The 17,988-nt window shown below is 41.9% G+C and overlaps 1 protein-coding gene across 2 annotated transcripts in view; it reads right to left on the bottom strand.

The window, feature by feature from the left end:
* The window catches only part of ABCC5 (ATP binding cassette subfamily C member 5), a 139,483-nt gene that overhangs the window by 88,158 nt on the left and 33,337 nt on the right, over positions 1 to 17,988 (bottom strand). For both annotated transcript variants that reach the window (XM_069726983.1, XM_069726984.1), the window contains exons 3-6: positions 13,651 to 13,814; positions 13,412 to 13,567; positions 9,774 to 9,921; positions 6,071 to 6,304 (exon numbers count right to left, since the gene is read on the bottom strand). In XM_069726983.1, coding sequence (XP_069583084.1) covers positions 6,071 to 6,304; positions 9,774 to 9,921; positions 13,412 to 13,567; positions 13,651 to 13,814 — 702 coding nt within the window. The remainder of the gene's footprint in view (positions 1 to 6,070; positions 6,305 to 9,773; positions 9,922 to 13,411; positions 13,568 to 13,650; positions 13,815 to 17,988) is intronic.

Below are 17,988 nucleotides of genomic sequence, written 5' to 3'. Positions count from 1 at the left end.
GGCTGGCTTCTGGCTGGTCATGACTTTGAGAGCAGAGAAAACTGGTCATGAGTCTCTAAACTAGGGAACCTTTAAGACCAGGGAATGCTGGTCATGTGTCTTTAAGGCCAAGGGAAAAACTGGACATGTACCTATAAGCCCAACGACTATTGGACATGCGCCTTTAAGACCAGGGAATGCGGTCATGTACCCTTATGACCAGGAAATGCTGGACGAGTGCCTTATTGCCAGTCATTTGTTGGTCATGCGCCTTTAAGACCAGAGATTGTAGGTCGCAAGCATTAAACAAACAAGGAACACTAGTCCCTTTATGCTGCCGATGCGTTTGGGGAAGGGGTGCGGAGGGAGGGATTGCTGTCTCCTTACCCGGATTCTGAGTTCCCCTTCTGGAATAGCGCTGTCTTCAGTGCTGAATACCGCCGGTGCGTGCAGCAGCCACTTCCGGATGAGCTTGTGTCCGGAAATAGCAGGAGGAAGAAGATGGCCGCCGAGAATAGAGTTCTCGTCCTGAATGAGAGGCACCTTAATAGGGAGGCGGAGACTGAAGCGCGGCCTAGCAGGAGACGGAGTTCCAGGTTGCGGCCTACACAAACCCGAAGCCGAGGGCTAAATATTGAAGCCAGCCGGCGCCGAACGAGGGAAAATGAGGAAAAAAGCCGCCGGTTGCGCAGAGCCCTCCTCCGCTCGAGCCCCGGCAGTTACCCCAGTATGCAGCTTTGTTCAGCAGGTCAGAAAGTAGAAAGAGATCCTGTGCTGTTGCTGCTGTTTGGACGGTGCAGGGATAAAGAAAAGTCCTTAATCAATCCATCGTCCATTTGGAGGTGGAGAGGAACCGTCCGCCTCCTTGTACCATTCGCTTTTAATAGTGGTGGTGCAGTGGGGGTTGCTCGGACGCCACCCTGGAAAGTGCCTCTGAACAGCCGAGGGTAAAACCTGGTGGGCAGGGCTGAAGGTCCGGCAATAGGCCTGGCTGCAGAAGAGGATACTGGAGGTGACACTCAAGTGCTCGTCTGATAAGGGAGGGGGGAGATCGGTGCCCTTGAAGGGGCCAGTCGCCCCTAGAATCAGCTCAGGCAGTGGCTTCCCACTTCGCAGGAGAGGATACGGAGAGGTAAAACTCCCGTGCTCGCCTGTTGTTGGTTCGGGGAGATGGGAACACTGAAAGAATCCGTCGCCCCATTCGTCCGTTGTAAAGGTAAAAAGAGTTTTGGGGTCTGAATGGCAGACCAGTCCGTGTGCCTCCTACGGACACTAAGCAAGAACTGGTTAACTGAGAGCCAGCAGGAGGGTGTATACTGCAGGGGAGGAGCTAGCTTTTTTGTATCACTTAGTGTCAGCCTCCTAGTGGCAGCAGCATACACCACGGTCTGCGTCCCCCAATGAGGCGAAGGAGAAATAAAAAACTGAGGGCTAAAAAACATTTTTGTGGGAAAAAATATTTTTTTTTCCTCAAAAATGATTTTTTATTTTCATAAGAGTAACAGGAGAAATTGGACCCCAAAAGTTGTTGTCCAGTTTGTCCTGAGTACGCTGATACCCCATATGTGGGGGTAAACCACTGTTTGGGCACACGTCGGGGCTCGGAAGGGAAGTAGTGACTTTTCGAAATGCAGACTTTGATGGAATGGTCTGCGGGCATCATGTTGTGTTTGCAGAGCTCGTGATGTGCCTAAACAGTAGAAACCCCCCACAAGTGGCCCCATTTTGGAAACTAGACCACCAAAGGAACTTATCTAGATGTGTGCTGAGCACTTTGAACCCCCAAGTTCTTCACAGAAGTTTGTTACGCAGAGCCGTGAAAATAAAATCATTTCTTTTATTTTCACGGCTCTAGGCTATAAACTTCTGTAAAGCACTTGGGGGTTCAAAAGTGTTCACCACACATCTAGATAAGTTCTAGATAAGTGATGGGGTCACTTGTGGGGGGTTTCTACTGTTTAGGCACATCAGGGGCTTTGCAAACCCAATGTGACGCCCGCAGACCATTCCATCAAAGTCTGCATTTCAAAAAGTCACTACTTCCCTTCCGAGCCCCGACGTGTGCCCAAACAGTGGTTTACCCCCAAATATGGGGTATCAGCGTACTCAGGACAAACTGGACAACAACTTTGGCGGTCAAATTTCTCCTGTTACCCTTGCGAAAATAAAAAAAAAAATTTTTTATTTTCACGGCTCTACGTTATAAACTTCTGTGAAGCACTTGGGGGTTAAAAGTGCTCACCACACATCTAGATAAGTTCCTGGGGTGGGGGGGTCTAGTTTCTAAAATGGGGTCACTTGTGTGGGGGTTTCTACTGTTTAGGCACATCAGGGGCTCTGCAAACGCAACATGACACATGAGCATGAGCATTCCATCAGCTTACGCAGGACAAACTGGACAACAACTTTTGGGGACCAATTTCTCCTGTTACTCTTGTGAAAATAAAAAATTGCGGACTAAAAAAATCATTTTTGAGGAAAAAAAAGATTTTTTATTTTCAAGGCTCTGTGTTTATAAACTTCTGTGAAGCACTTGGGGGTAAAAAGTGCTCACCACACATCTAGATAAGTTCCGTGGGAGGTCTAATTTCCAAAATGGGGTAAATTGTGGGGGAGCTCTTTAGGGGCACAGGGGCTCTCCAAATGCGACATGGTGTCAGCTAAAGATTGGAGCCAATTTTTCATTCAAAAAGTCAAATGGCGCTCCTTCCCTTCCAAGCCTTGCCGTGCACCCAAACAGTGGTTTCCCCCCACATATGGGGTATCAGCATACTCAGGACAAATTGGACAACAACTTCCGCAGTCCACTTTCTCCTTTTACCCTTGGGAAAATAAAAAAATTGCTGCTAAAATATCATTTTTGTGACTAAAAAGTTAAATGTTCATTTTTTTCTTCCATGTTGCTTCTGCTGCTGTGAAACACCTGAAGGGTTAATAAACTACTTGAATGTGGTTTTGAGCACCTTGAGGGGTGCAGTTTTAATAATGGTGTCACTTTTGGGTATTTTCAGCCATACAGACCCCTCAAACTGACTTCAAATGAGGTGGTCCCTTAAAAAAAATGGTTTTGTAAATTTAGTTGTAAAAATGAGAAATCGCTGGTCAAATTTTAACCCTTATAACTTCCTAGCAAAAAAAAATGTGTTTCCAAAATTGTGCTGATGTAAAGTAGACATGTGGGAAATGTTATTTATTAACTATTTTGTGTCACATAACTCTCTGGTTTAACAGAATAAAAATTAAAAAATTAAAAATTTTAAAAATTGCGAAATTTTTGCCAAATTTCCGTTTTTTTTCACAAATAAACGCAAAAATTATCGACCTAAATTTATCACTAACATGAAGCCCAATATGTCACGAAAAAACAATCTCAGAATCACTAGGATCCGTTGAAGCGTTCCTGAGTTATTACCTCAAAGGGACACTGGTCAGAATTGCAAAAAATGGCCAGGTCATTAAGGTCAAAATAGGCTGGGTCATGAAGGGGTTAACTACTGCTCAGCAAAACTATGTTCTCTACTTACAATCAGGGGAGAAAAGAAGAGAGACTCAGACAGGGAAACTTCTGTATTCAGATTGTAGATAGTTGATAGTACCCTGACTGCTGTTCGGTACCGGGACAAAATCCTCAAGAGTTATTGTTGCACATTACACTGGTGCAGTGGGCCCTGGGTTTCTCCTGGATGAGGAAAGCATTGATGCCATTGACAGGCACTTATGTTCCACAGATCTTACATTAAGGAAGAAAGATCTCCAGCGTGAATTGATGCCATTGACAAGCACTTCTGTTCCACGGATCTTAAATTGAGGAAGAAAGATCTCCACCATGCACTGATGCCATTGACAGGCACTTATGTTCCACAGATCTTACATTGAGGAAGAAAGATCTCCAGCGTGTAGACTTGGATTAAAAGTCCAAGTTTATTCAAACAATTCCATTAAAATCCATGGAGATACAGCAAACGGTAGAGTACTTAAACTGTAAAGCGATGAGGAATATGTTGGCGCTATATAAATATTATTATTATTACCTGGTACAACTCACGCATTTCGACCTGTTAAGGCCACCATCCATGCAAAACATAATTATGTACATAAAAATTACTTGTATCGTGACTGGTGTTTCTAATTCAATCAATATGTATATGAACTGTAATACGGAAGGTTTAATTTACCTAATAGAATGTACAGTCTGCAGGTTACAATATGTTGGCTGTACTATCGGACCTCTTAAAAAAATAATCAGAAAACATTTGTCAGATGTGTCCAGTGCCAATACTCATAACATCTCTGCGGTTTCTAATCACTGACTCTCAGAGTGCGTGTCCACGGTCTGTAATGACGGCGCTTTAAAAGGAGTGGAAAACCTGCTCCGCCCAATGCGCCGCCCCTTCTGTACACACGGTGATTCCGGATGTGTTCATTGCACACATCAGGAATCTCCGCACCCTATGCATAGGGCCCTGTTACTTACCTTGCCGCGACGGAGCTTCGCCGCAAGGTAAACAGACATACTGCGTTCTAAAAAGACGCACCAAATATCCGGAAACGCAGGGCCGCCGGATGTGTGTTAGCACGCATAGTGGAGACAGGATTTCATAAAATGCTGTAACATCTGGACGCTGCGGGTTGAACGTTGCTGTTGTACGCAGCGTTCAATCCGCAGCTAATCCGGATGTAATCCGGCACGTGGAAACATACCCTTAAAGTTATGGGTATTGAAAAGGTCTCTAAACCTTGTAGAGGTGGGGACTTTAAACATAAGGTCTTAAAATCGAGAATCCTTTTGGATTTTCAAATGGCAAAATCAGAACCGCACAGGGTCTGAACAAACGACAAGATTTAATTCTACAATATGATTGAATTAATATTTTTCCTGTGCTTGCTATAATTAGGTATAAGAATTCCATTTTTTTCTTGTATTCTATACAGTGCCATAATGTATTTGTTGCGTTTTTTTGTGGTTTTCTGTATTCAATTAGTTGTTGTTCCAATGTGGGACTTTTAATTACTGCACCTACTATGTTGGATGTGGGGTTTTAATTGATGCACCTGTTACGTGTTTAGAGTTTTCTATTTATGTCTCACTGGTCTGACCACACATCATACCATGATTAAGACCTTAACAGGTCGAAACACGTCGGTTGTACCAGGTACTCTACCATTTGCTGTATCACCATGAATTTTAATGGAATTGTTTGAATAAACTGGACTTTTAATCCAAGTCTACACGCTGGAGATCTTTCTTCCTTCCTGTTTTTCCCTGTGGACAACACCTCTGGTCAAGGCACCTCCATGCGTGAATTCTATTCACAATCTATCAAGACTTACGCCCTTGTGCATGTTAATATACCAGGACTCCTGCTGAAATTGGTGAGCTGAACTTTATCTCTTTTTCCTTTTCACTATGTGCATGCACAGATCTTACATTGGTGCAATGTGCAGAGGTCTTCCGGATTCAGGTAACTACCCAACCTCACTTGGCCAAAGTGTGCAGGAAATTCCTGGATGACTAAATCAATCATGGAAACGACTGTCTCTCGCGTTCCACAGAACCAAAATGCAACTGACAACCTTTAGAACATTATGTGTCAGCGCTTCTCATAATGCTAAGAAATGCCAGATTCTCTAGGAGCTCACTGATGCTCTGATCCAGGTCTATGAGGAGATGCCCCAAGAAACCACCTGCCAATAGAAGCATACAGGCACTTGGTAGCCATTTACACTACTGAGGCCATTTTGAGTTGCTGGGATGAAATTCTCTGTCATTTCTTTTTTCTACTTTAATTTTCAAGTGGCGTATTAGAGTCCAGCCCTCAAATGGTTGATGATTTTGGCTTCCATTGACCTTTATTTTCTTCATAATAAATTACACAATTTATATCAGTAAAGATTTTTTACTTGAATCTTGCATTCAATGAGATCCGATGCGTAATTCAAGTGTCTATTTTTCTTCGAGCAGTGTAGCGATAGACCCCAGCAAAGAAAACAAGCAGAACTTTCCCAGGTTAGTGAATAAATGGAACCCTAAGCAACATAACTTGCAAGATATACAAGCAAGGAATAAAAACAGGTTTGATCTTAGACACACCTCTCCCAGTGATTTTTCCTTTATGTTCTTCAGCTTAAGAATCTTCTTGAAGGCCATGGTAAGTATCGCTCCTCGAAGACGGGAACCGGTTCGATAATTTAAAGCCCATGTGAGTGCCAGGGACCAAGATCTGACAATCTCTGTCATGAGTAGCCCAAACACTAACAACAAGCTGTATGAGAGCTCCGTATCATTATGCTGGGTATATTCCAAGAGGCTTTTCACTACAAACGCCTACGGGGAGAGAGGCAAAGAGGCATGAGGAGTCTTGTACACTTTTTACGACAAATTTACCAAGCTTTATGCTAAGTTAGAATACAACTAGTGGTCTCCCAACACCTAATAGGAAAGCAATACTGTTGGAGGCAAGTGTGTAACGTTTGGAGACAGTGGATAGCAGATATAGAAATAAAGATAAAATGCAATTACACATTACCTTCAGAGAAATAATGGCTGATTTGTAACAGGACTCAATGCATTCTAACTTAACATAAAACTTACTTTATCGGCAGTACAATATCAATATAAAACTAGTTTAACAGAAAACAGAGGCATAAAAAAGGAAAAGAAAAAAAAAAGAAAAGAAAAGGAAAACAAAAAAATCTTAATGCAAATACTTAACAAATTTGTTTTCAACGTGCGCATTGGATAGAAAGGAACAATTGTACCTACAGTTGTACGGGGAAGAGAAGGACATTTTGGCAATAAATCCCTGAAAATAAATATCAGCAGTTTATTATTATAGAAAAAAAAAAAAAAACACAAGCAAGTTGAAACAAGACAAGTGAATTGTGTACTCTGGACACTTTACGCTTACCCAGGCAACCAAGTCTTCCACTATACCAAAAGCTCTGAATGGTTCATATTCCAGCCGGCTCCTTTATATTGATCTTTCCTATAAGTCATTTTCTTTATCGCTAAATAAATTCATTAATTTACACTATTTCAAAGCTATGATGCCAACAAGTGAACAATTAACTATCATAGATAAAAGAACTATGAACTTAGGGGAAAAAAACAAAATTTTATTAAGGGAGTGGGGTTGTATTTCACCAAACAGATTCCAACAAGTACTTCTCTAATAACAGAATCACATACAAATCAGAAACAAAACAAGAGAGCAAATGGGTAATATACATATCTCAAGCATTCTACCAATCCATTCCAAAGCGTTCTGGAAAGAGGCATAACAGGGGGGAAAAAAATCCTATTCATCATTTTCTTGAGCTGTATCCAATAATCATTCGATAAGTTGACAAAAAGGAATTTTATCGAGTTGATATACAATCGAATGGCTGGAATCTTTTAAGTCTCTTCTAGTCCTTGTACAACAGTCTTTCAAGCTGAGCCAATCAATCAGTTGGCATGAGGTTGGCACAAATTATGAGAAGCTTTGCACGAGTATGCCATTGGTAGATATGAAGGAACCTGAGGTTACGCATTACCCAGACTGCCTTTCCTGTTATTACAGGATGAGTCCGATGAGTCCATGTCCTTGTGGTTTCCCCCAATCAGCCCTGTTGGGGCAACTTTCAGCTCATAATTGTATAAGGGAAAGGCAGCACTTGGAAAGGCGGAGAGACTGGGCATAAGGCTGCTTGTTTGAAAAAAAAAAAAAAAACACTGGGGTACCTGCTTGTGTAAAATTTTGGCACTGAAGGATGAAGCAGTCTACTTTTAAGACACCGGATACAAATAAAGTAAAAAAATAAAATAATAATAAAAACACAAATACAGCGAAATAAGTGAAGAGCTGCTTCTTGAGAGTCTTGCGGAGGCACTTTTGGAGGCGTAAGCACCTCCTACCACCAGACAGACTCAAGATAAAGCAGTATGCTCCGTATCCAATGATAAAAAGGATAATAAATGATACTCTAAGCATTCACAATTATCAATTTATTTACAAGGTGAAAAAAATAAAATAAATGTAAAATGGGAAGCAAATAATGAAAGCACTGTTAAGAGTTAATGGGAGAATCTTTGCAGATTAATGTTACCATAGGCTTAAGCTTCTTGTGGTTGTAAGCATTCCCGTGGAATAAAGAAGACCTTACCTTAATCTTGCATTGCGTGTGTTTCTGCCCAGGTTGCCTGGCTGTATCTGGCCGCAGAGCTGCCACCCTGGAAATTCTAAAGAATAGCTTCTGTCATTGGTTCCACTACATTGGTCACGTTAGTAACGATCCCTCTCCCACCCCACCATTAGTCCAGCGTCTCACATGGCAATCAGGAGAGGCTGGATTAAAGAGACAAAACATGTAAAAGCAAATCAATGTACTCTTATAAGTACAATCCAGTATTTTCTAACTCTCAGATATACAATCATTTGAAAGAGACAACATAATATACCTTCCTGATCTTAAAAATTGTGTAGATTCTCTTTATCCCATGTGGTCTTTAAAAGTATTTCTCAAGTAAAGAGATATTTCACCTTGGGAACACCTTGTGCCAAAGCATTTTCTAACGGGAAGAAAATTGTATGACTTTTTGTTGGGAACAAAAAAATAAAAAGAAGACGCTATAAAAAAAATCTCCCCAAAAATACATAAAAATGTTTATCTCAGATATGGCCACTTACTGCTAACAAATCAAGAGTCCGAATATAGCAGCTCTAAGCTTTAGCGCAATAGGCACCATGTGGCACTCATTTTGGTCCTACTTTAAAGAATTAGTACCAGGCTCGATCTCTAACGGCACAATGCTTTTAGAGGAAGGCATGGCTTGTTCTTCAATCACTGGAAAAGTTTGGACAAAACCATGCAGATCACCTGGCAAATCTAGAAAATAGCAAGAGTACGATTTGTCTCCTGACATTGATCTAAAAAGCATGGAACAAGCACAAAAACTTGTATGGCTCTGCCCTCTATGAGATCCTATGTTAGCAAAGGTGTGAAAATGAAGTCACTTTCCTCTAGGAACACCCATTACCTACGTAGTGTAACAATGACAGAAGCTCTTCTTAATGAAGCTTGTTTTGTTAGGTTTGGAGATTTACAATATCCAATGTATCAAGTATTGAAAAGTAAAGCAAGTCGCTAACAGAGATCAAGGGCAAGCAGTATATACAATATAGTAAAAAAGTTACTTAAACAGAAATTTTTAGCATTGCCCTATAGGTACTTACCCATGCATTGCACCTTCGTCTTTAAGCAGCACACAGAAAATTTGTACTAAAAGAAATTGCTATACACCTTAAGGAAAATTAGCAATAAGTCGCAAAGAGAACAGGAAACTAGAGCTTGCTGAATACATGCAAGTAAGACCACTGTGGTATAATGTGAGGTACATGGCTCCAATGAGGGCTTAATAGAAGTAATACTTGCTAATTTTGTCTTCTATTATAAATATGAGAGCATTTGTTCTACAAAGAGGATACCCCATATATGGTAGCCAATAATGCTCCTTTATATCAAAATACATATATTGATAAAATGGAGAATTTGTTTTAAAATCTGCTGGAATTATATAATGCGGAGTTTCTGGTTCTACAAAAATACTGTATTTGCAAATGGTCAGCTGAAGACTACACGCTCCATCAACAAGAGAAATAAAAAGACGAACCAAAGCTAATTCTGCAGATCTAAACTAACAAATTTAATAGAAGGGCAAAGAGTGGGGAGGGGGCGAAGAAAGAAAAAGAAAAAAAGAAAGTCTAAAGAAGATATTACCTCTGGGCACATGAAACAGGGTGGAAAGTACTTACTGGACCAATGAAGCCAGCCAGTTGGGTAAGCATCAGGCACATGATGGAGATGATGAGCCTGGTGCGACAGAATCTCCATGAAATGCTCCGAAGAGAGGCTTCGTCTCCTCCTCGTTCCTTCACCTCCTCAAACCACAGTTTCTCCAGTCTGGACGGGTAAAGAATATAAATTATTGTTCAATACTCAAGTGTTAAAAGTGAATAGGCTACTAAGAAGTGACGCTACAAACAAGGCAAGGGTAAGGCTATGTTCACACTCTGCAGATTCCACTGCGGATTTTTCCGCAGCAGAATTGCAAAATCCGCAGTGAAAACCCATCGCGGTTTTTACTGCGGATTTATCGCGGTTTTTACTGCGTTTTCTTCTGCGGATTTTCATCTGCAGTTTTCTATTGGAGCAGGTGAAAATCCGCAGAAAAGAAGTGACATGCTGCGGAATGTAATCCGCAGCGTTTCCGCGCGGATTTTTCTGCAGCATGTGCACAGCGTTTTTTGTTTCCCATAGGTTTACATTGAAATGTAAACTCATGGGAAACTGCTGCGGATCCGCAGCGGTCAAATCCGCTGCGGATCCGCAGCAAAATCCGCAAAGTGTGAATATAGCCTAAGAGTACATTCTTGAAAAGACCAAGACCCTGACGTGAAGGTTTCCATCCTGCATTTAATGGCTAAATGCTTCCACATGATGCAAAATGCATGAACCTGGATGCTGGTATCAACTCTGTCAAGCTCTACGGCTATATTCACACTTTGCGGATTTTGCTGCGGATCCGCAGCGGATTTGACCGCCGCGGATCCGCAGCAGTTTCCCATGAGTTTACATTTCAATGTAAACCTATGGGAAACAAAAAACGCTGTGCACATGCTACAGAAAAATCCGCGCGGAAACGCTGCGGATTACATTCCGCAGCATGTCACTTCTTTTCTGCGGATTTTCACCTGCTCCAATAGAAAACTGCAGATGAAAATCCGCAGAAGAAAACGCAGTAAAAACCGCGATAAATCCGCAGTAAAAACCGCGATGGGTTTTCACTGCGGATTTTGCAATTCTGCTGCGGAAAAATCCGCAGTGGAATCTGCAGAGTGTGAACATAGCCTACATCTGCAAACAGAAGCAGAGGACTACCATAAATGTTATGACAGAATTTTGCATTTCTGCAGGACAGTCACACCATTTCCTCACCTAAAATGTATTATACTGTGGACACAAGTCCATTTTCTTTTTCCGATATGAAGCACTGAATGCAGAGCTTCATAACAATCATGGAGTAAAATAACAAAATAAGTGCAATTTACAGCCATCTCTAGGAGGATATTCTTTGTATATACATTTCCTATAGCCTTCATTGGATAATGAATATATCTGCAGATACACAGAAGTTTAATCATATGTGCCAACTGCACAACCATTTCTCAAAATAAAGCTGTCACAGCTATTAGCTGATCGCTGCTACTATAGCTGCTGACTCTACTAGCTGATTAGCTTGGCTTTCAGGAGCAATACCAGTCAGAAAGGCCGTAGATGGTCACACATTGTCCTTAGTAGAAATGTACTGTTGCTTTGTGCCCATCTTGGTCTGCAGCAGCTTCTATCCAGAATAATAGAGGGGGAAGCACCATTCTAGGATATCCAGATGTCCTTCACTGGGTACAGTAATAACAGTTGCACAGTGGGGACATTCCCTACAGGGTAACCATGCTTTCAAGTATCTTTTCAGAATAAAGTGTCCTATGCCAGTACATGAGGAATAATACCATTTTTAGCCTTATGTGACTTATGTCCGGCATTCTCACCAGTTTCCCACTCTGCATGTTCGTGCTGTAATTTGGTAGGTGGATGAGACAAGCTGCAGAGATTTCTCCCATAGACCACACAGCACAGAGAAGGTTAGGCCTGTTCTCCATTCACTTTATATCTCAGACACAAGCTGCAGTGAACAGGAGGACTTTCTAAAGTAGAGCTGGGCTGATATGACTCAACCTCTGATGTGCGGTAAAACACTTGTTATAGAGCTCTGCACAATGTTTTCCATCTGCCTTTGTCTGTTACTTTCCCTGCTCCTCACTCCTTTTCCCCTCTCCATAGAGGATAATGAGCTGTGACACAGGCAGTCCATCTCCTCTGAGCAAGATAAACTTCAGCTGGTCTTTCACAGTGGATGGCAAGGTTATTGGGGGTGGGGAGGGAAAGAAGTGTCTGATAAGTGGGGAAGGAAGAGGATTTCTCTGATAAGTTACATTACAAAGTTTTTTTTTGTTTTTTTTATAACTGACTACTATTGAGTTATGCATAGTTTGTTGAAAGCACAGTTCCATTTTAACTCCACGCCAGTTCTAACTGTACCGTCACACAGTGGCACTTTGATCGCTACGACGGCACGATTCGTGACGTTCCAGTGATATCCTTACTATCTCGCTGTGTCTGACACGCTACTGCGATCAGGGACCCCGCTGAGAATCGTACGTCGTAGCAGATCGTTTGAAACTTTATTTCGTCGCTGGATCTCCCGCTGACATCGCTGAATCGGCGTGTGTGACGCCGATTCAGCGATGTCTTCACTAGTAACCAGGGTAAACATCGGGTTACTAAGTGCAGGGCCGCGCTTAGTAACCCGATATTTACCCTGGTTACCAGCGTAAACGTAAAAAAAAAACAAACACTACATACTTACCTTCCCGGTGTCTGGTCATGTCCCTCGCCTTCAGCTTCCCGCACTAACTGGTGAGCGCCGGCCGGCCGTAAAGTACAGCAGTGACGTCACCGCTCTGCTTTCCAGCTGTCCGGCGCTCACTGTCCTGTAGAAGGACGTAGATCTGGGGATTTATTATGATGGAATATAGGCTGAACTGGATGGACAAATGTCTTTTTTCGGCCTTACTAACTATGTTACTATGTTACTGTCAGTGCAGAGAAGCACAGCGCCGAGGGACGCGACAGGAATGTAAGTATGTAGTGTTTGGGTTTTTTTACGTTTACGCTGGCGGCCCTGCGCTTAGTAACCCAATGTTTACCCTGGTTACCGGGGACTTCGGGATCGTTGGTCGCTGGAGAGCTGTCTGTGTGACAGCTCTCCAGCGACCAAACAGCGATGCTGCAGCGATCGACATCGTTGTCGTATCGCTGCAGCGTCGTTTTAGTGTGACGGTACCCTAAGGCAGTATTGAGGCTCAATTGTTGCCATTGAGTCGTGATCTCAAATTTGATTTGTGTGCTCCAGAATATGGTTATATCCCGAGTACTCCAATTTTTGGAAGAACACTGTAAATTGTTATTGAACTTACCATGAATAACTAAGGTTATAAGTATGTGAGCAACCCCTTATATAAGTGAAAATACAAATGGGAAAATTATGCCATTTTTACAAAATTTGCATCTATTTCGAGACTGAGGCCCCATGATGCCACTGTCCGTGTGGAGGATGCAGCAAGTGCGGATCTCTCCATTCATTTGTATGGGAGCTCCAAAAACTGGCAAACAAATTTGCTCAACAATTTCTGGAACTGTAGCCTGCAAGTAAATGGGCATACCACATCTGACCTATCTTGTGACTATGCCATAAATGTTCCACGTGACAATTATTTAGTAGGAAAGTAATTATAGTGACTTGCCATAATCAACCTAAACAATAACAACATACCGTCTACAGTTGATATCAGAAGACTCATGCAGGGACAATGGCCAGATATCTTCAAAAAACAATTCACCCTTCTTGTATGCTTTATGTGCCAGAGGTGTAAGCCAAGAGAAAGTCATGAAGGAAAACAGTCCAGCATTATCCACAGGGTGCTGGTGTCTGTAAAGGAGAAGTACATAAATATCAATACGGTCTGCAAATACAAGATCCAACAAGCGTGGAAAGGTAGAAAGAAAACTTACTTGGAAGTAATCCGAAAAGGTTTCAGCAAGTGTAGACCATAGTGGTATTTGGTATTATTGTGCTGGTTTTCACCCAAGAACTGCAAGTGTGAGTGCATGGAAACATCCAATGGAAGACCCTCGGCTCGAGCAGCAGTCTCCAAGGCATCCAGGCAGCCCACATCCTGTAAGTAAATGTCACTATTTATATTACACCAGGAATAACTGTACTTAATCTTTATCAGCTCGGTATAATTCAGCAAGAGAATGGAAAAGGGCAAATTAGCGTAAAGACAATGTCCAGTCAGGAGCTCAAAAATTCCATTGAAGTCATGACCTACACAAGGTGCTTACCTGATTTTCCTCCTTGCTAATCAGCTCAGCCCCATTAGGAAAAGCTGTTATCTGTGACAACTGTTTAGATAGGGGTAGTCAGAGACACGCCCCGCCTTATCATTGGCTCAGCCTATTGCGGTCTTCTGCTCAATGCAGCTCTGCCTCTTCTGATTGGCTGTTGTATACAAGTCTACCGCAAGAGAGATGATTTATAGTACAGCAAGTGCCACACGCACCAATGAAAAATGAGCCTAAATAAGGGGACACCTGAAGGGCCGTTTGAAGTGTGCGTGCAAGTTGCTACAAGGACTAGAATAATCAGAAAGTCACAATGTGACCCTAGCCTAAGTCTATGAGAAAAAAAAACGGATCCGGCGGTAACTTTTGCCAGATCCGTTTTTTTCAAAATTCGCTGGATTGTGCCTGACGGCAAAAAACTGACGTGTGAAAGCAGCCTTAGATTATTGAGTGCGGCAGTTTGGACACAATCAGAGATTTTAGATTTAGCATGAAGCAGAGCTGAGGAAGCTAGCCCGCCCACACCACAGCTAGCCCCGCCCACACTAGCCTCTGCATATACAATATTTATAAACCCTGAGCCCCTGAGATAGGAGGTGGCAGAGTTGGACCAGGATTTAGGCCAGTCTAAGGAACTCCGATGCGATAATCATGCTGTCTAATCAGCATCTTGTTACACCTGTCGGATGGATTATATCGGCAAAGGAGACGATGCTTACTAACAGATTTAAAGCAGAACCCGGCACTCAACTTTGCGATAGCATGAAAGTGATTTCATTCAATCCCAATGTGTATCAAAATGTTTTGGTCCCAACAGGAGACCTTCATCAGTTACGTACAAAGGGATGTTTTATAATGAAAGGTTATACCAAAAATGTAGGATTAAATGGCAGAAAATGCCAATAGTTTGAATGGCAGTCAGATAGGTATCATCTACGTGGGGTGGATGCAGCCTGAGTAGTAGCTGCTATCGCGGCATCCACTAACAGATTTAGACAAATTTGTGAATTGTGAAAAGTCTAGGATCTTTTGAGTTCAGCACATGAAAAATTGAAGTAAAAACAACATTGTTGCGCTTATATTTTTGTTCAGTGTAGTTAATTTTTTTTCTCGGCCTTGAAATTATGTATTAGAATAGAAAAAAAATTGTTCCAAAAGTATATCTAGCCAATGTATAAGTTATATCAGACTGCACAGAAAAAGGTAAACTAGCGTAGATTAGTGTAAACTATTAATTTGTGCTAACCGAAGTGTAATGAATATAAGGATTCAAAAGTCACTAACAAATAAAGAAACCCAAATTATTAAAAGACAAATACCGTATTTTTCGGACTATAAGATGCACTTTTCCCCAAAAAAATTTGGTGCACAGATTGAGATCACGCGCGGCCTCCGGTGGCCACTTTCCTGAAGCCTCCAGCGGCTCACGACTTCAGGAACATGGCCGCATGGAAACTGGTGACGCACTCGGCTCAGCTCACCGTGGACATCGGGCCGCGGAGTAGCCACATTTCTGCCACCGGTATCTTGAGGAAGGGACCCTGCTCCATGATTCGCAGCATCGCACCCCGGGACATCAGCATTGCCATACTTCTGCCACCGCCGGAATCCTGAGGAAGGGACCCTGCTCCATGCTCTTCCTCACCGCCGACACCAGACCCGCAGCATCGCACCCCGGGATCGCTGCTATGTAGCAGAGCCGATCCAGTTGTGCCAACTTCTAGCCGCTTATGGAGGCTATAGAAGCATGGCAAAAGTTAAAAAAAAGTTAAAAAAAAAAGTGAAAACAATAAAAAAAATTTATAAAAGTTTAAATCACCCCCCTTTCGCCCCATTCAAAACGAAACAATAAAAAAAAAAAAAAAAAAAATCAAACCTACACATATTTGGTATCGCCACGTTTAGAATCGCCCGCTCCTTCAAAAAAAGCATTAACCTGATCGCTAAACGGCGTAGCGAGAAAAAAATTAGAAACGCCAGAATTACTTTTTTTGGTCGCCGCGACATTGAATTAAAATGCAATAACGGATGATCAAAGGAACGTATCTGCACAAAGTGGTATCAATAAAAACATCAGCTTGGTACGCAAAAAATAAGCCCTCAACCAACCCCAGATCACAAAAAATGGTGACGCTACGGGTATCGGTATCGGAAAATGACGCAATTTTTTTTTAGCAAAGTTTGGATTTTTTTTTCACCACTTAGATAAAACGTAATCTAGTCATGTTTGGTGTCTATGAACTCGTAATGACCTGAAAAATCATAATATCAGGTCAGTTTTAGCATATAGTGAACCTAGCAAAAAAAGCCAAACAAAAAACAAGTGTGGGATTGCACTTTTTTTGCAATTTCACAGCACTTGGAATTTTTTTCCCCGTTTTCTAGTACACGACATGGTAAAACCAATTATGTCGTTCAAAAGTACAACTCGTCCCGCAAAAAATAAGCCCTCACATGGCCATATTGATAGAAAAATAAAAAAGTTATGGCTATGGGAAGGAGGGGAGCGAAAAACGAACACGGAAAAATGGAAAATCCCAAGGTCATGAAGGGGTTAAACTGAACCATCAATTTGGCATAAATAAATTGATAAATAGTCCTTCAATTTTTTATCATGCGCCACATTTATCCGGTTGGTGTATGTCCTCTTGACTAATGGAGAGATCACAATGAGGGTAGATAAAAAGATTATGCTGATTATCTGAACTTGCTCAAAAGACCATAACATAATAAAAATAACTAATCTCTGAATATTATTCAAATGCTTCACTAGAAGACAAGCATCAAAAAAGTACATCTACAATATGCATGAGATTCCAAAAATAAAACAAAGAAATTAAATAGATGTCATATAACCACCTTCAACATTCTCTAAGTGCTCTTTAATGGTACTGCATCATAATAAAACACTGCACAGAATGATTCTTCCATTATGTAGCTAAACCCAATGAGAATTCCTGTCAAATGCAGCCTTAGTCTCAGAAATGTAAAAATAGAAGAGAATGCTTCCTTATCGGGTACATTTAGTATTAATGCATCACATTAAGTCCATGCTGTCTACATGAGGGATCAGAAAGAAAAGACATTGGACAGAGGCAACTCTGAGGCTCCAATTCAAAGAGTTTTTGCTGCAATTCTGGTGTAAAACGCCTTGAAATATCACGAAAATGTTGCAGCTTTTGGCATTTCTACGCCAGTCTTGCCAGCACTGCCAAAGTTAGTAGAACTAGGGCAGGATGGAGCATGCCAAAGCCACTCAACAAATCCTTCAAAATGTGTGCCACAAAAGTAGGGCACATTACACAGCAATGTACACCAACCTCTGGCTGGAGTTACATTTCTGGCGGAAGAGCATGACGGCTGAGAGATGTGCCAAACTCAATAACAGGCACACACCTTAATCCATTGCTGCCTTTATTAAGACTGTAAAATGTCAGACTTGAATTGGGGCCTGTAGGACCTTAAAGGGTCACTGTTGTTTCAACAAAGTTTGCATAAATCTACAACACATGCAGAAATGGGAAGCTTTATGACTTTTTTTTTTTTTTTCAGAAAAATCTGCTTCTTTCTCCAGTCACGAGCTAATCTCCCCACTTCTTGAACTCATCTTTCACTCAAATACAGCCCAAATCGATTTTGGCCAAAACAAGATAAACTGCCATCTCACTGAGGGATCAGATTAAAGCTGCCTACTGAAATCTATGGAGATGCAGTCTGAGGAATGATGCTGGAAAATCCACACTGGTATATACTACCATGAAACAGGCTGCAGGCTGTGTGGCGAGAAGAACCAGATAAGATAACAGAATTCATCAACTCTCGCGTGCCCCCCTCCCACCCCCCACCCCAACGAACCTATCCATTGCAGTAAATGGCTGCCCACTCTCCCCAGTCCCACAAGCTCGCTGCCTCGGGGTAATCCTTGACGCTGATCTCTTCTTCAAACCGCATATCCAAGCCCTTTCCATTTCCTGCCAACTTCAACTCAAAAATATTTCACGAATC

This window comes from Ranitomeya imitator, chromosome 5, assembly GCF_032444005.1.
Source record: "Ranitomeya imitator isolate aRanImi1 chromosome 5, aRanImi1.pri, whole genome shotgun sequence".
In the NCBI taxonomy this organism is placed as follows: Eukaryota; Metazoa; Chordata; class Amphibia; order Anura; family Dendrobatidae; genus Ranitomeya; species Ranitomeya imitator.
The sequence above is the reverse complement of the archived record's forward strand: the minus strand, read 5'-3'. Positions and strand labels throughout refer to the sequence as shown.